This window comes from Megascapheus bottae, chromosome 5 (assembly GCF_031878675.1).
Source record: "Megascapheus bottae isolate mThoBot1 chromosome 5, mThoBot2.hap1, whole genome shotgun sequence".
NCBI classification, from domain to species: Eukaryota; Metazoa; Chordata; class Mammalia; order Rodentia; family Geomyidae; genus Megascapheus; species Megascapheus bottae.
In genome coordinates, this window is record NC_143513.1 from 82,058,037 (window position 1) to 82,076,481 (window position 18,445).

Here is an 18,445-nt window from a genome sequence, read left to right on the forward strand (position 1 = left end):
TGGTCCCCAGCCTTTCTGGCCAATGCTCATGTCACCCACAGCAAAGACATCGCCTTGTTTAGCCTGTAGAAAGCCTGCCGCACAGGGGCCCTGAGCCTGCTCCCGCAGGGAATCAACCTCAGTCGTCTGAGAAGCTGAGAATGGCAGGCAGATCTGGACTCCCCACCTGCAGCCCAATCCCCAGCCCTGCTGACCTTTAGCCAAGCAATGGAGACCTGGATCTGTGTCTCCTTGCTGGACAGCTGGACGTGCCCCATCGGTGACCAGTCATGCCTCCTGGGTGCTTTGAACCGCAGAGGAGAATCCATCTCTGTGATTAGAGGTGCTCCTTTAGCTGAGCAAAGAGGCCACGGTCCAGGTTGCCAGTGGGACTCTGAAGTCACCAGAGGAACCAGGCCCCCCAGGGAAGGTGGACGTGAACCACGCATTCCTGTCTTCTCTGACCTGAATCCCACTGTCTCCCGGCCTCACTCAACTTGCTTATTTTCTTCTAGCTCAGATTCCCATTCCCCTGCTCTGCCAACCCAGGTCAAGCTTCTGCTCACCCTGCCCACCCAGTGGGTTTCTATAATGGTCCACTGCCCCCCCCCCCACGTCGGTGATGCAGCTCTAGAACACAGCTCCTGGAACTGGCTGTCCACCAGGGGTGTCGTGATCTCAGTTCTAGTCTGTAACTCCACAATCCTTGTCTCCACACGCTTCCAAGGCAGTCGAACACTCGTGCCCGTCCTATCCACTCGGTGGTGGCCCCTCCTCCACCTCCCATAACCCAAGAGGCGTGGCGTCCTGCGTATGGTGCAAGAGGAGAGAGCACAGTCAGGCATGGGAGAGAGGGGCTGCCTGCCCTGGCCCTTGAACTAGCAGAGGATCCCCGAGATGCATGGGGATGAGCCCCCCACTGGACACCAGCCAGCAGGAGCACGGCCACCTCTAGGGAGGTAAGGCCTGCTGGCAGAGCCCAGCCAAGCCTGCCATGGGCTTCTCCCCTGTGAACCAGAGTGAATGTCCCATCAGGACGCCCTCTCCTCCAAAGCGGGGAGAGGGGAGAAGCCTGTGTCACAGGGAGCGAGGATAACGTGGCCGGGGAAGAGGAAGATGGAAGCAGAGGCTGGGGACAGCTGCTGGCAGCCGTCCAGGGGCTCGGGAAGCACCGAGATGCAACAAACTCTGGCTAAGGATCAAGGACACAGAACTTGCTCCCTCGCAGGGGTGTAGACAGAGACAGGTAACCCTGTACATACAAACTTTACACAAAATAAATAAGGAGCTGTGCGCCGTCTGGCTAGCTCTGTCCAGGACTGAGTCAGAAGCTTCCGGGGCCTCAGCCATGGAGCCTCTGGGCCCTGGGTTTTTGCTGTTCTTGCTCCGCCGCATCTGCCTTAGTCCCAGCAGTGAGGCAACTGGAATTGGATGCCCCGTGCCCTGAGCCCTCGTCCCAAAGGGTCTCTGGAAGAGGTTCAGGACCAGGCGCCCACATCTGTGGTCTGGGGAGCACGGTGGGGCGCTCCCGGCCGAGGCCCCCGGGGTCCCTGCGGTTCCCCCAGAGCTCGGTCGGGGTGGCCAGGGTGCAGGTCCTGAGAGCCAGGTCAGGGTCGGGCTCCCTGCTCCATTTGTTGGTGTTGGCTGCGCACGGCAAACCTGTTGACGTGGACAGGGATGGGCACCACGATCTTGGGGTTCCTGACGGGCTCCCCAGACCGGCTGCTCACATTGCCAGCTTTGATCCGCTTCCACTTGGCCCGGCGGTTCTGGAACCAGATCTTGACCTGGACCTCGCTGAGCTTGAGCGCGTGTGCGATCTGCGAGCGCTCGGTCAGGCTCAGGTACTTCTTGCAGTGGAACTCCTTCTCCAGCTCCAGCAGCTGCTCGCTCGTGAAGGCCGTGCGCCGCCGCCGGCTCTTCCCCCCGGGGGCCGGGGCCACGGCCGCCCCCTCCTCCGCCCCAGGCCCCAGGCCGCCCTTGAGCTTCGGCTTAGGTCCCAGAAGAGTCCCCGGGCCTCCGGCTGAGCCGTCTAGGAAGCCATCGTCCTCACTGTCACCGCCGGAGCCCTCCTCCTCCTGCTCGCTGCCGGCCGCCTCTCCGGCCGCCGCCTCCAGCTTCTCCTCGTCCGAGCTGTACACCTTCCCCTCGGCTGCCCAGCCCAGCCGTGCCCGGTGCGTGCCAGCGGAGGCCGGGACAGCAAGGGAAGGACGAGCCGGTGGCCGGGAGGACAGGGAGGAGATGGGGAGGACGGGGAGGACAGGTCAGGCACGTCCGGGTGGGGACGAGGAAAAGGGTCAGGGGAGACAAGAAGGGGGAGAAAGGTTTTAACCTGCGTGCGCTTCACTGCGGGAAAGTGGGAAGGCAAAGTGTCCAGTGACTCCTTGGCTTTCCCACCACCCAGGCCATTGCCCCCACCGCCACCACCCTCCTTCTCCCTCCACACCCAGCGCCTGGCACGGGCCTAGTGCCCACTCTCCAAACCCGGTCCAGCTGCCCAGGGTGGAGCTTGACAGGAGCTAGCTCAGAGGCTTCCACGGCCACGGTGGGGCGAGGTGCTCTGGAGAGTGGGGGAGGGGAGGGCCCCCCTTACCTCCACTGGGCCCCTGGCCAATAAGCACTGCCTCCTGACTTCCGTTTTTCCTCCTGTCCTACTGAGCCTAGACCTAAAAATCTCATTTCCAGGCTCAGCTGGTGCCAGAGCATCCCCCGCCCCTGCAGGTTCTGAGTTCAAGAAACAACTCAGGATTACAGGCTGACATCTGGACTCCTACTCCGGAGGCCACGGTGTAAGGCTCAGAATTTGAAGCCAGCCCAGGCAGACAAATCTGAGGGGTACTTATCTCTAATCAACCAACACCCAAACTGGAAATGGAGCAGGGGCTCAAGTGGGAGAGCAGCGCCAGCTGTGATTGAAAAGCCAAGCAAGGGCACAAGGACCCGAGTTCAAGCCCCACTGCTGCACAAAAAGAAAAAAAAACAAACAAACCAACCCAAGGATCTGCAAGTTGGTGGTTTCCTTACCATCTCCATCTCAGTTCCTAGGCTACCAGCCACATGCGGCCTCCTTGCCTATGGCTGGACTTTCTCCCAGTTACTCTGCCCCTGGAACCTGGCTCAGTCCTCAACTTGGACACACCCTCTTGCCCCCTCCCTCCTGTCAAGACACGGGGTTGGGGGGGCGGTTCTGTCCTGTTTCCTGAGGCTCCTGAGTACCAGCTTGGCCAGGAGGGGTCAGGAAGGGTGGGGGCCGTGGGGGAAGGGCAGAGGTGTAACAAGAGAGGACAAGAGGGATGAGCCTGCACTCAGTTGGCAGAATTAGTATCTGCAATCGCAAGCATACAAATATTTTAGTCCACATAATTCTAAAATCTAATCAAATCACTGGTTTCATTCTTATCTGATGTTTGTCAGACCTGCATTTTCAATGTTGGATTTTCACAAAATCCCCTTTTTTTCTGCCTAGAGGAAACAACAAGGAAGGAACCAGAGGGTACATGGGTGGGCATTGGTGGTCACACCTGTAATCTCAGCTACTCAGGACACTGACATCTGAGGTTTATGGTTCAAAGCCAACCCAGGCAGGAAAAATCCATGAGACTTTATTTATAATTAGGTGCCAAAAAGCTGGAAGTTGAGATGAGGCTCAAATAGTCGCGCACCAGCCTTGTACACAGAAACGAAGGGACAGTTCCTAGCTCTTGAGTTTAAGCCCTGGAACTGGCACAGGAAAGGAGGGAGGGAGGGAGGGAGAGAGAAGAAAAGAAACTGGCCATCTTTCCTACTAGATGGAATCTAAGCTCCCCAAAGACAGGGAGTTTAGTTAGAGTTTATTTAGTCATGACCTCAGCATCTTAGAACTGACCACATAGAGCACCCATTCATTTCTGTCAACTAAGACATGACTTGCAACACTGTGTGTGCCCTCTCTCCATCTCTGTCACTTTCCAAACCCTCCTGGGATGGTCTCCCACGGCCTGCCCCAGCTTTGGGGTCCTAAATCCCCCATGAATGTCATGCTCCCGCCTCCCGGCCTGCCGGGGGAGTAGTCCACGCTGCAAGTCATAAGAATGTAACACCATTACAAAACCCTCTGCTTTAATGGGTGTGTGGGGCCAGCCCTGGGACCTCAGGGCCCTTGAGCTGCTTTTGCCCTAGACTAGTGCACTGCTACTTGAGCCAGAGCTCCACTTCTGACTTTTCGTCGTGCATGAGAGATAAGTATCTCATGGACTTTCCTATCCAGACTGGCTTCAAACCATCATCCTCGCATCTCATTTTCTGCAGTAGCTAAGATTCCAGGCAGGAACCATCGGCACTAAATTTTAAAACATACCTTGCAGTCCACAATAACAGGGTGGATAACAAAGGCTCAGAGAAACTGAGCCAAACAGGACCATATTTTAAACAATGCTAAAAAGATGGGTTTGGGGGCGTGAAGGATGAAACCATTTAGTATAGCACCAGGCACCGGGGGAGGGGCCCGATAAATCTGAACTGATGACGATTGAGATGAAGCTCCATCGGGCGGCGCCCTCCCGAGATCACCTCATCCATCCCTCTGTCTTCAGACAGACGCATAAAGCCCAGCCCGCCGGAGCAGGCCACCCTCCGGGCCGCTTCTAAACCATACAGCCAGCGCAGGTTCACGGCCTCTCTCGGTGTTTTGATCCCCGTGGGATACGGAGCGGCAGGGGCGAGAGTTCTCGCTCTGCGCCTTTATCATGGTGACATTGAGGACTCTGATAAGCAACTCAGGGAGGGAGGCAGGGGAGGAGTGCTGGAAGCCGTGGAGAGAGGGAAGCTCGTGCTCAGGCCTCAGAGGACGGTGTCTGGGACAATGAGGAGATGGAGGAGAGGGAAGAAAAAAAGGAAAGGCCAAATCGGGCAGAAAGAGGACGGGAGCCCAGGAGAAGTGGGGTCAAGAGTGAAGAAGGAATTAAATGATAGCCAGACCAAGAGACAGGACTGAAAGTCTCGAGAAGGGAAGAGATAAAATAGAGAGGAAAATTGGAGGCGAAAGCAAAGGATGCTTAAAAAAAAGGTCCAAGGGGAAAATGATGGAAGGGTTGACACTGACCTGAAGGCATTGTACTTAGAAACTGATTTGTGAATTAAAACCCCTTTGTACAACTATGTAAGGCAACTAAAAAAAAATACTGATGCTTTAGAAGCAAAGCAAGAAAGCTCAGCCAGGTTGCTGGCCTCCCCCTCCACCAAGCAGGGAGAGCCAGGCAGAACCAAAGCCCCAGCAATGGCAGAGAAGCCCAAACAGCCTGTTCCTTCCTGAATTGCCTGTGGAAGAAATGTAAGCTGTTTTCTTTCAGCTGATCCATAATGAGTATTAACGGTAAAGAGTTCACGTTGAACAAAAACCGCACTTCAGTTTTTTGTTTACTGGGTTCTGGTGGCTCATGCCTAAAAGCTTAGCTACTCGGGAGGCTAAGTTCTAAGGACTGAGATTCAAAGTTAGCCCCGGCAAAGCCCAGAGACTTTGTTTTTCTCCAGTTAACTAGCAAAGAGCCAGCAGAGGAGGTTGAAGCCTAATCTGAGCAAAACCACCAAAGTAGATCTCAGGGTGTGAGTTTAAGCTCCAGTACTGGGGTGTGTGTGCGTGTGTGCGTGTGTTACTGACTAAAAATTGACAGAAATAGCAAAGCTTTTGCTAAGATTTCTACTTTGCAAAATTTTACTTAGAGTAATTGAACTTGATACACTGAATATTCACAAAAGTCAATTTCCAGTTGCAGTTGCTATCTACCACTGGATGAAAAACCAAAAAAAAGTATATTTTAAAATTATTTTTTTAATGAGGTGACAGTGGCTGATACATGTAATCCCAGCTGCTCAGGAGGCTGAGATCTGAGGTCGAGGTTCAAAGCCAGCCTGGGCAGGAAAGTCCATGAGACCCTTATCAGAAAAAGCCAGAAGTCGTGCCATGGCCCAAATATATAACAAAGATAATACACAACTGGGTGTGGTGACTCACACCTGTAATCCTGGCTACTCAGGAGCCTGAGATCTGAGGATTGCAGTTCAAAGCCAGCCTGGGCACTAATGACTGTGAAATTCTTCTCTCCAGTTAACCACTAGAAAACTAGAAGTGGTGCTGTGGCTCAATGTGGTAGAGCCTTAAGCTGAAGAGCTCAGAGACAGCGCCCAGACCCAGAGTTCAAGTCCCACAACCGACAAAAAGAGAGAGAGAGAGAGAGAGAGAGAGAGAGAGAAAAGAAAAGGAAAAACCCCTCATTTTAGAATTCACTTCAATAATAAATATCATATGATTAGGGGCACATAGACGCTGGGCCTGTGTGATCCCCCTAAGCGTCTCCTCTGGTTTCACTGTGTGGGTGCCCAGAGTCCTGTGTATTCGTGATGTCCTGGTGTATTTGAGATCTAGCTGCTTCATCAAAACATTCTTTTGATGGACAAAACAAGATCCCATTGAAAGTTTTACATGGGGTGGGCTGGGAATGTGGCTTAGTGGTAGAGTGCTTGCCTAGCATTCACGAAGCCCTGGGTTCCATTCTTCAGTGCCACACAAGCAGAAAGGGAGGAAGTGGCGCTATGGCTGAGGTGCTAGAGTGCTAAGCCCTGAGCAAAAGAAGCTCAGGAACAGTGCCCAGGCCTTGAGTTCAAGCCTCAGGACTGGCAAAGAAAAAAAAATGTACACGGGAAATCCTGACTCTGCTGAGACTCAAAGGAAAGACTTTACACTGGGGAACGTGGCCATGCTGGGCAGGTAGCCCAGGGGCCACGAGTCCTCCCTGTGCTCATCCAGTGACCAGGCAGAGAACGCTCATCCCCTCCAGCGAGTCTAGAACCTGAGGGGAAAGCTCAGCTCTGGTCGTGGGGTGCTTGTGTCAGTTTGCTCTTCCCTGGCAGGGAAGAGACTTCCAGGAAGTCTCGCAGCCTCTTGTGACTTGAGGCATAGTCGGGACAATGCCTAACTTGCTCTCTCCTTCCCGGTTTCCTCAGCATCTGTCCCTCCACACATGGCTGGACTCGCTCCCATCACCCAGAACCCCACCCAGCCTCAGGTCAGTGCAGCCCAAGCTCCTGGCATGCCAGCATCGCACATCACCACTGCCAAGAGTGCCCTGGCATCGGGCACTGGTAGCTCAGGTCTAGAATCCCAGCTACCGGGGAGGCCGAGGTCTGAGGATCATGCCTCAAAGCCAGTCCCAGGCAGGAAAGTCTGTGAGACTCTTCCCTTCAGCAAAGGCCCAAGTGATACACCTTCCTTTTGAGTGTCAGAGACAGAGTACAGGCCCTGGGTTCAAGGCCCAAGCCCAGCATGCACACACACACACACACACACACACACACATTCCCCTGGCATAAACCTGAATCTTTCCAGATATTTCATGTTTGTTCCCTTATTTTACCTTCAAGCCACTGAGCCACATTAGGCCACTAATAATAGCCACCGCTATTATCAGCAGTAACTGGGCAATGTCTAACTTTGTTTTCTAATAATATTGTTCCTTCTTTTTTTAAACCAATATTGAGGCTGGAACTCATACTCTCACTTGGCTTTTACACCCAAGGCTGGCATTCTAACATTTAAACTCTACCTCTACTTCCAGCTTCTTGCTGGTTTAGTGGAATAAGAATTTCATGGACTTTCCTGCCCAGGCTGGCTTTGAACTGAGATCTTCAGATCTCTGTCTCCTGATGGCTAGGATGGCAGTTTTGAGCCATAGGTACCTGGCTAACAATTTTTGGCTTAATGTCCATGTTCTGTAGGTTGTTTTTTTTTTTTTGCCAGTCCTGGGCTTGAGCTCAGGGCCTGAGCACTGTCCTTGTGCTTTCTCAAGGCTAGAGCTCTACCACTTGAGCCTCAGCACCACTTCTGGCTTTTTTCTATGTATGTGGTACCGAGGAGTTGAACCCGGTCTTTCTGCATGCAAGGCAAGCACTTTAACCACTAGGCCAAACTCCCAGCCCTATTCTCTAGTTTTTAGATGGTCACTCTCTCCCGTACCCCTCAGTAGAACTTTCCTAGGAATCAGACAGCGTTGTTGAAGGGCTCTCTTCATTTCTCTCTGTTTTATTCTTATACTACTCAGCTGAGAGTTTTCTGTCCGTTTCTCCCCAGCCCCCAGAACAGCCAGAGTTCAGCTCAGCCAGAGTTCAGCTCTTGTCCTTCTCAGTGGGTGAATCAAGTGTCTCTTTCCCTTTTCTTTCTTCCTTCCTTCCTTCCTTCCTTCCTTCCTTCCTTCCTTCCTTCCTCTCTTCCCTCCTTCCCTTCTGTCTTGAGGCTTGAACTCAGGGCCTGGGCACATTCCCTGAACCTCTCTTTGCTCAAGGCTAGTGCTCTACTGCTTGAGCCACAGCTCCACTTCCAGTCTCGTTTGAATAGCTTACTGGAGATAAGAGGCTCATGTACTTCCCTGCCCGGGCTGGCTTTGAACTGAGTAGCTAGGATGCCAGGTGAGAACCCAGGCGCCGGTGCCTCTGGCGCTTTCGCTCAGTGACAGTACCCTTTCCCTTAGGGTGCAGCTCGTCCCCTACTGTGTGTCCATTCTGTTTCTTTGCAGTCCTGAGTGCAGACCGGCATGTCACCTGTGGCTAGCTGGTCCTGTGTCACCTCCCCAGGGCCCTGTCGCCCTGAGGTTGTGAGAAATGAGAGAAGCCAGGTTCCCGGGGCCATGGCGGAGTCCTGGGCAACCCCGGGGCTCAGCTCCTGAAATGGGAGACAAGGAGCCCATAAGGAGGAGAAAGAGCAAAGACGCGTGGCTCCTCTGCCTGCGTTCAACTCACTGCGGGGTTGCCCGGGCAGGGGGCTCCACTGCACCCCGGAAGCACATATCCTGGCCTGCAGCACCCCCCAGCCAGCAGCTGGACTTTGCTGGGCATCTGTTGCCTTCAGGCCTCTGTCCAAAGGCCTCACGGTGAAGCCAGGAAAGCGGGGGGCATCTCAGCCTGGACTCTGTGGCAAGTTTAGAAGTTCGAGTACTCAGTGTCCCTGCCTGAGACCGGCGCTCCCCCCTCCGCACTCCTCCACTGTCCCCAACACGTGTGAGACAGCTGCTGTGGCCCAGCATGCCCTGGCACCAGGGCTGTGCCATGCAGAGCAGGCGCGCCGGGCCAGGAGCCGACCCCACAGTGCAGCTCCCCTCCTCCAGGAGAAAACACCCGCGCAAGGTGCTCCATGCCTCCGCACGCCCCAGCCCCACCCTCCTGTCTCACTCCCCACCCAAGGCCCGGGCCACTCCATTCCCGATGCACAGTTAACTGTTCCTTACTTCTCCCTCCTCCCGATCCTCCTCCTCTCCTTCCTCTCCCTCCTCCCCTTCATCTCCCTCCTCCCCCCCTCCTTCTCTCCTTCCTCTCCCTCCTCCCCTTCCTCCTCCTCCCCTTCCTCTCCCTCCTCCTCTTCTTCCTCCTTTTCCTTCTCCTCTTCTTCCTTTTCCCTCTTCCTCCTCCTCTCTTTTCCTCCTCCTCCATTTGCTCCTCCTCTGTCTTCTCTCCTCCTCCTCTTTTCTCCTCCCCTTCTCTTCTTACCCTACCTCCTTCCTCTTCCTACTTGTCCTTTTCCTCCTGCTCTTCCTCCTCTCTCTCTCTTCCTCCTTTTCTTCTTCTTCCTTCATGACCTCCCAGCACTGGGTAAGTATTTCCTCAGGTTAAAATGAAATAAAAAAATTCCTTTAAATAAATAAGGGGGTGGGACTGGGAGTTTGGCCTAGTGGTAGAGTGCTTGCCTAGCATGCACGAAGACCCGGGTTCGATTCCTCGGTACCACATACATAGAAAAAAGCCGGAAGTGGTGCTGAGGCTCAAGTGGTAGAGCTCTAGCCTTGAGAAAGTCCAAGGACAGTGCTCAGGCCCTGAGCTCAAGCCCAGGACTGGCAAAAATAAATAAATAAATAAATAAATAAATAAATAAGGGATGAGCTGGGGGTTTTGCCTAGTGGTAAAGTGCTTACCCAGCATGGACAAAGACCCAGGTTCAATTCTTCAGTACCACACACACTAAAATAAAAAGCCAGAAAGTGGTTCTGTGGCTGAAGTGGTAGAGCTGTAGCCTTGAGAAAGCCCAAGGACAGGGCTCAGGCCCTGAGTTCAAGCTCCAGTACTGGCAAAGTAAATAAATAAATGAACAATTTATTAATAAAGGCATCCTTATAGCTGAAAACAGAATTTTATGTTTGGCATGGCGGCTCAGGCCTGAAATCCCAGCAGCTTGGGAGTCTGCAGAAGAGTTTGCATACCAAGCCAACCTGGACTGCATTGTGGGACCTCGTCCCAAAAAACTTTTTTCTAAAAATTAACAAACTTGGCCGGGAGTGTGGCCTAGTGGTAGAGTGCTTGCCTAGCATTGCTGAAGCCCTGGGTTTGATTCCTCAATACCATATATATTGAAAAAGTCAGAAGTGGTGCTGTGGCTCAAGTGGTAGAGCTCTAGCCTGGAGAAAGCCCAAGGACAGTGCTCAGGCCCTGAGTTCAAGCCCCAGGACTGGCAAAAAAAAAAAAAAAACACCCAGAGAATGTAATTAGAAATTCCCTCCTTGAACAATTGTTTGTTAAACTTGTCATTTAAAATACGATGTAAACATAAGCCATATAATTAATGATTGTTGTTCTTAAGGTACTATGCTATCTCTCATCACTTCTACTGTCCCTTGGTTATCTCATATTGTTACACTATCTCACTTTGTAACCTGATATATCGGGGAAAAAAATTAACAAACTCAGGCACATTAAAAAGAAAATCAGAACTGTACGACTGGAAACATCCTTAGGTGATTGTGCTGATGAGGAGGCAGGCAGGGTGGTGTGGACAAGAGGGCTCAGGCAGGGCAGTATTTATTTAGCATTCTTCATGGAGCCCCCACACAACACTTCCCTGCCCTCTACACCACAGCCACGCCCCTCCCAAGAGACAATCCCATCTTCCCTAAGCCACCAATGCAAAATCACCCTCTCCACAGTGCACAGACAAGTCACCTCCCAAGCTGCCCTCTGGCGGCTCACACCTGTAATTCTAGCTACTCAGGAGGCTGAGATCTGAGGATTAGGGTTCAAAGTCAGTGCAGGCAGAAAAGTCCATGACACTTTTATCTCCAGTGAAGCACACACATAGGGAAGCTAAAAGTGGAGCTGTGGCTCAAGTGGTAGAACACTAACTAAAAAGCCCAAGGACAGTGCCCAGGCCGGAAGTTCAAGGCCCAGAATTGGCACAAGCAAACCAAAATAAAAACCTGTGCAAAACCAGGTGCCAGTGACTCATGCCCACAATACAAGCTGTGTGGGAAGTTGAGATAAGAAGATATGGGTTAAAGTCAACCTGGGCAGAAAACTTTGAGAGACTCCAACTCCAACTGACCAGAAACAAAGCTGGACCAGAGGCAATGGTTCAAGTAGTAAAGGACTAGCTAGGGAGCGAGGCACTGAGTTCAAATCCTGACACTGGAAAAAAAATACTACCACTAATAATAAAAAATAAGCACTGCAGAAATAAAAGGGCTGGAGGTATGGCTTAGTGGTAGAGGGCAACACAAATCAGAGGAGCAGCCCCTCCCGCTGTGTCCTCCCTCAAACATTCTAGGAAAACATACTCTGGGTCTCCATGACCAAAAACAAATGCCTTTCCTGATTCTAGCAACAGAAGTCTCTTGTTCCTCGTCACATGATCAGTTCCTCTCCTACTTAAATATCATACCTGGCCTGGTATAATGGGCACCTATTCAGAAATTAATTAGTGGCCATCTAATGCGTTCCCGAGCTACAATCAGATGCTAAGCTTCCAGCAATCAGCACTCAAGCCTCACGGTCTTTCAAGTCTCCCTGGTCTTCTGCATGATTACGGTTATTACCGCAATCCAGTCCGGAATTAGCAAATCTTCATCTGTGCCTTTTTTTTTTTTTAAGTAAGCCGGCACTGGTGGTTCACACCTATACACTTGATCTGAGATCCATGGTTTGAAGCCAAAGTCCATGAGACTTTCTCCAAGTAACCAGCAAAAAAGCTGGAGGTAGAGCCGAGGCTCAAATGGAAGAGTGCCAGCCATAAGTGAAAAAGCTGAGGGACAGAACCCAGGTCCTGAGTTCAGTGCCAGTACTGGCACTACATTTTAAAAAAAAGTAAATAAAGTCTCAGACTGGTCCCGCCACATTCTCTAATCTCTTATACCAAATGCCCAACACTGGCACCATCACTCCTGCCAATCTCTTCCTCTACTCTATTTTTTCTCCATGCAACAACTCTATACAAAATACCTACAGTCCTTCACTTCCCAAGCTCTAGCACTCAGGAAAGTCCACCTTTTTCTCTCTGGAGGGAACACTCCCGTTGACATTGCCTTCCGTGTGTGTGTGTGTGTGTGTGTGTGTGTGTGTGTGGTGGTTCCAGGGGTTGGCAAATGCCCCGCCCACTGAGCCATGCCCCAAGCCCTAGACATTCCAACTGAAGGTTTTGTTCTCATCTCCGCACATGGTTTCCTCTGCCCAGCAAATAGCACTTCCTCCCCTGTCATCTCAGCCATGCACCCCAACTTCCCAGGGCCTCCCTAGATTACTCCTAGCCAGAACTCACAGGCACCTTCAGACACACTGCTGCCATGTCCACTGGGGGCAGAAGCAGGCGTCTCTTGTCACCGAGCACTCGCTCTCTCTCTTCTCCTCCCTGTCATTCTGGGTATATAAGGACTCACTCCCGACTCGGACCTTCTTCTATCTGCTCGTATGTTGGATGCGGTCACACCAGCCACGTGAGGACACTGATCTGAAACACGGCTAGTCCAGAGTGAGATGCTCAAGGAGGGTGAAGTACACTATCGAAGGACAGAGGACATGGATTACTGCACCGAAGTGTTTATGCGGTGGGGTCAGATGGATAGGTGAATGGATGGATGCACAGATGGATGGATGGATGGATGGATGGATGGATGGATAGGTAGGTGGGATGGGTGGATAAACAGATGGATGGATAGGAGGGTGGATGGGCAGGTCACAGACACCCCCTCCCCTGGGCCCTGTCACCCCCAGATGTTTCCTGTGATGAAGCTTGCCCTCCACTCGGCAACACCATCACCATGGCTGGACGAGGGGGGACCGTTATCCCCACAATCCTCAAAACCCTTCCTGCGAGGCTCATTATGCTTGGCAACAAAGCCCCTTGCCCCAAATCCAGAGACAACATATTTTCTTTTCTCTCCCAACGTGTTTCTTCTATAAGGAACCTCTTTCTTTTATCACTCCATATAAACACGAGTTTCCCAGGAATTTCAGCCCTGGAAATGAAATTATTCCCAGTGTCAAAACTTCTCCCTGTCCCCTATATCTTTAATTTAGCTGTGTCCCCATCCTCCCGGGATAGAATCCCCCCCCCTCTCTCTCTCTCTCACACACACACACACACACACACACACACACACACACACCCCACAGCCCCACTGGAATCTCCTGTGTCACTTAGTCCAGTCTGCAGTTGCTCTCCTTCCTCAGCCCCCTAGGCGTTCCCAGGACAGCTCCTTCTTGGCTCCATTCTTCTCATCTCCCCTCTCAACTCTAATCTTTTCCTCTGCTTATTCCACTCCATCTGTATCTAGCTTGGCAGCTAATGTTCAATCTGAATTCCGGAAATGAGTCCCTATATAGGGACAGGTCAAAATAAGAACAGAGGGGGAAGCAGAGGTCCTAAAGCTTGGCACATCCCGCCAGTTCCCCTGAACCCGGCTCCACCTCCAGACCCTGATGCCTGCACACTCGCCTCTTTGCTGTGTGTCCTGACTGCTCTTCTGCCTTTCCTAGGTGGATAGATGGTGGATGGATGTGTGGGATGGATGGGTGGATGGATGGGCAGGTTGGTGGTGAAGCTCAGGTCACAGACACCCCTCTACTGGGCCCTGTCACCCCCACATGTTTCCTGTGATGAAGCTTGCCCTCCACTCGGCAACACCTATCCTAGTCTGAAAATCCCACCCCGATGCTTCCTGCTGGTTTCTGACCCCCAGGCCTTTGCCCTCTTCTCCTGTGGACATTGTCTCCTATCTCCAGGCACCGCTGAGTCCCTAAGAGACATGGCTGTGACTTCAGTCACAGGATCTTCCCTGGCCCAACCAGCCACCAAAAGAAAACAGATAAATCCCCAAAGCCGAAATGCCCAGCAATCTGAGGAGACGGGGGAGGAAGACAGGCTGTACAGCAGCTCTTGGTGTCCGGAAACATGATGAGTCCCTTGTCCCTTGCACAATTTCAAGGAGAGTCCCAGCCTCTCAGGAATGGTGGCTGCTCCTAGCCAGGGCCCTGGGTTCTTGCCTGTCACTCAGGAGGCTGAGATCTGAGGAGGATTCCAAGTCAGTCTGGGCGGGAATGTCCATAATGCTCTGATCTCCAACAAACTACCAAAAAAAAAAGCCAGCAGTGGAGCTGTGGCTCAAGTGTCAGAGTGCTAGCCTTGAGTAAAAAAGCTCACAGGCCCCGAGTTCAAGCCCCAAGAGGTGGACACACACACACACACACACACACACACGCACATGCACATTTTAACTCCTGGCCAAGCACTTGGGTCCCCTCCTGGCCTCTGCTGGCTGGGCCAGGCAGGCCTTCTGCGGTCACTGGCACCTGCTGGGCGGGGTGCAGCTTGTGTCTGTCCAGCAAGGGGCGAGGGGGTGGCTCCATGCTGGACTAAGGAAGCTGAAAGCTTTCGGACAGCTACACCTGCTTGCGGCCCCTGCTTTTCTGAAGTAGTGCCCACCAGTCGTTGAGGCATTTGGTCTCAGAGCGCCTGAGTCTGCCTGGATAGAGCAGAAACAGGGACGGGGAAGGAGGACCGCAGGCGCCAAGGCTGGCCGCGGGCTTCCCGGTGGAATCTTAGCCACGATGCTGAGCCTTCAGGCCACACCCCACTCAGCCAGCCTTTCGCCCCTCGGCGTCTCTCCGTGCCAGCCTGGCCAGCGCTCTGCCTGGCTCTGCCATGCCTGGCTCCAGCTCCCCAGGTCGGGGCCCTCTGACAGGGAGGCCATGGCACAAGCCCCTTAAGACGGCTCCTCGCCCGGCGTCCGGAGCCTCTGCGGGCCGCCTGAGCCTCGAGGCCAAGCGGATCTTTCCCCAGAAGCCAGAACGCCCCCGACTGCGCTGACAGCGCCGGCTCTGCTGGGGTCCCCGGGATTCCCACCCTCGCTGGCGGAGGGGCGCTGGAGGAACTCTAGGAGGGAGCCCGAAGCCGCCTGGCGCGCCGGGACGCGGGGAGGAGCGTGCGGGGAGTCTGGGGAGGCGCGTGCGGAGCCGGCCGGCCAAGTGGAGCCAGTGGGGCCGGACCCGCGCGCGACCTGCGGGGCCCCGGGCGGGCCGCGGGGCACCGGCGAGGTCCGCCCCGGATCCGGGTCCCGAGCCCCCGGGCGGGCCGCGAGGCTCCGGTCCGCCCCGATCTCCGCGCGTGCCTCCGGACTCGGGCCAGCCCCGGCCCCCGCGCCCCGCGCCCCGCGCGCCCAGCGCGGCCGGCACTTACCCTGCAGACTTGGGAAAGTCTCCGCGAAGTGCGCCGGCGGGGGCTGCGCGGGCTCCGCCGCCTTCTCCCGGGCGGGCGGCGGCTCCTCGGCGTCCGGCCCGCCCTCGGGGCGTCGCCCGCCGGGCTCAGGGTGGCTCCGGGAGGCGGCGTTGGCGGCGAGCTCCGGGGGCCCGTAGAAGGCGTCGGGCGGCTCGGCGAAGCTGGGCAGCGCGGTGGTCAGCGCCAGCATGGAGGGCACCGCCTGGCCCAGCCCCGCGCAGAAGGTGTTGGAGAGGCGGCCGGCGAAGGAGGCGAGCGGGGCGAGCGGCGGGAGGCCGGCGGGCAGCGGCGCGGGCGCCAGCGCGGGCGGCAGCACGAGCGGCCGGTAGGGCACGAACATGGGGTAGCCGGTGTACAGCAGGTGGCCGGAGCGCGGCGGCGGCGGCCCGATCAGGGAGTCGATGGAGAAGGCGGCGCCCGGGCCCCCGCCGCCCGCCCCGGGGGCGCCGCCGCCTCCGGCCCGCTGCATGGCGCGGGGAGCCGCCCCGCCGCCGTGCGCCCCCGGCTCGGGCGCCCCGCGCGCGGACACCCCGCTCGCTCCTGCTGGCGGGCCGGGTGGCGGCGGGGCGCGGGCGGGCGGCGCACTGAGGCTCCGCGCCGCGCCCGCCTCTCATAAGCAGGGAGGGGGCGGGCGGGGGTGTCGCCCTCCGGACTCATCCATCTTCCTCAAATTACGCTTGGCTTCCTCCCTCCCGCCGCCCGCCGCCGCCCCGCGCCCTCCGCGCAGCCGGTTCCCAGCGCCCGGCCCGGCCCGCCCGGGACCCCGCCCGCCCCCGCCGCCCAACCAACTATTATTAATGGAGATTGATGAGGCCGGACGCCGCTTTGTGGAAGTTTGCGCCCCGCGAGAAGGCGCCCGGCAGCTGCCCGCCCCGTCCCCTCCCGGCCCCCTCCGGGTCCCTCCGGCCCCCTCCGGGCCCCCGCCCGGCCCCCGGCCCGCCGGGCCCCGCGATCCGCCCGCCCAGCCCGGGCTCGGGCCGGCTCGGATCCGGCGGGGGGGGGGCGGGCAGCAGGGCAGGACCCGGAGCCCAGGTCCGGGGTCCAGGCCGCCGCCCCCGTGGACCCCCGCGTGCCTCCCCGCCGCCCCCGGGGCGCCCGACGTGGCGGGAGCCGGGGCGCGGCGGAGGGACGCACGGACAGAGCTGGGGGGGCGCCCGAGGGCGGCTCCCGGGGTGGGGCGGGGCGGGCCCGGCTCAGGGCCACTCTTGGGGTCCCTTTTCCTCCCCCGCCGCGTCCCCAGACGCATTCACACCCCTGGACTCTGGTCCTCCGGCTTCCGCCCCGCCCCTCCGCGCTGGGGGGGGGGCACCGAGCCCAGCACTGGCCGTTCCCCCTTCCGCTCTCCCCCTCCCCCTCCCCTTTCCCCCCTCATCGTTACCCCGTCTGGATCCTACTCGACTAGCTCTTTCCCGTCTCAACTGCATTTCTCCTCATTCTTTGCCTTTATCTGCTGCTCTTGTCTGTCTGTCTGTCTGTCTGTCTCTGCCGCCCTCCCTCCCCTCTCCCTCTCCTGCCATTAATTTTCCTGATTGGCTCCCCGGCTCCAGCACACTGATGAGCCCTATTCATTCCTGGCCTGACACTCGCGACCTGCCCGGGTTGATTGCTGGGGGCTGGCCCCGAGCTCGCAGGAGCCCCAAGGGTCAGCGGCGCTAATTATCCACTAATTGCACCTGACTCTGTTCACCTCCCCCATCCTCACACGAGGAAACGACGAGGGTGCCTTTACTGCCCCTCTCCTCTTGATTTCCAGGCACCACAGTGGTCGTTCTCAAGGCAAAAGTCACATGCACTTTGGCTTGATAGCCGCCTCAGGTCAGTGGGCAAGAAAGACTTGAGACAGGCGAGCGAACGGAAGGGTGACCCCAGCTGGCAGGCCTGCCCGCTGAAGTGTCGTTCGTCCTTTATTCAGGGGAAGCGGAGGGGTGGCTCAAGTGCTAGGGCCCGAGTGAGGAAAGCTCAGGCACAGCACCTAGGCCCCAGGACCAGCACACACATACACACATGGTGTTACAAGAGCAAAGGCAGCCCATGGATTGGCCCTGGTAAGGAGGAAAACCTATACCACACAAGGACAGAGCTGGAAAGGAGGGACGGCTGGACTCTGCAACCTGTACTGCAGTCAAGGGAGTCTGAGAACACAGTGACCACAGCAGATGTCACCATCACCAGAGTGGCACAGAGGAAGACAGCAGGGCGTTAAGGCAGAGCTTGCTCTGGTTATACATCAGTTGGCAGTTACTCGGAGATGAACCTTAAAGTGTCATTTCTTTATAATCCTGCCATGCCTGGGCTCAGCATTAAACCCAGGAAACTTCTGAGAGACCAGACTGGTGGAAAGTCACCATGGAGAAAGAAGAGGAACTTTTACTTTAGGTCTGGAAACCCCCAACTCACAACCAAAGTCCCAGGGTAGCTCTTGTCTAAAGGCAATCTTCTGAGCAATGCTGTGAAATTAACCAAGCCCTTCGCAATACTGATATGGAAGCCCCGACTTCAAAAGTGTATTGCACTTAAGAAGTGAGAGGTCAAGTACTTGGTTTGATGGTTTTACAGTGTTGGATACATAATAGAGGCTTATTGACTTGATGAATTATGGAGGGAACTTTGGTCTACAATTACTGCAATTAAAGCTGTATGCAGCGTCTACACCAATCAAATAAGGAACGAAGAAGAGCCATTTTTTAAAGTAATTGCATTCATTTTTTGCATAGGTAATAAAAAATCACATAGTAAGCCGGGTGCTAATAGCTCATGCCTGTAATCCTAGCTGTTAAGGAGGCCGGGATCTGAGGACTGTAGTTCAAAGCCAGCCCAGACTCTTATCTCCAAATAACCACCAAAAAGCAGGATATAAAGCTGCGGCTCAAGTAGTAGAGCAATAAGCCTTGAGCACAAAAGCTCAGAGACAATGCCTGGACCTTGAGTTCAAGCCCTAGGACCGACACACACTATCACATAATAGCACAT

The 18,445-nt window shown here is 55.3% G+C and overlaps 1 protein-coding gene across 1 annotated transcript; it reads right to left on the reverse strand.

Annotated features, from left to right (window-relative positions):
- Positions 1–1,564: 1,564 nt before the first annotated feature.
- Positions 1,565–15,959, reverse strand: Gbx1 (gastrulation brain homeobox 1). Its single transcript, XM_090332448.1, has 2 exons — positions 15,437–15,959; positions 1,565–2,131 (listed from the first exon to the last, which is right to left on the reverse strand). Exons 1-2 carry the CDS (start codon positions 15,942–15,944, stop codon positions 1,587–1,589), a joined length of 1,053 nt encoding a protein of 350 aa, XP_090188574.1. The 5' UTR covers positions 15,945–15,959; the 3' UTR covers positions 1,565–1,586.
- Positions 15,960–18,445: the final 2,486 nt, after the last annotated feature.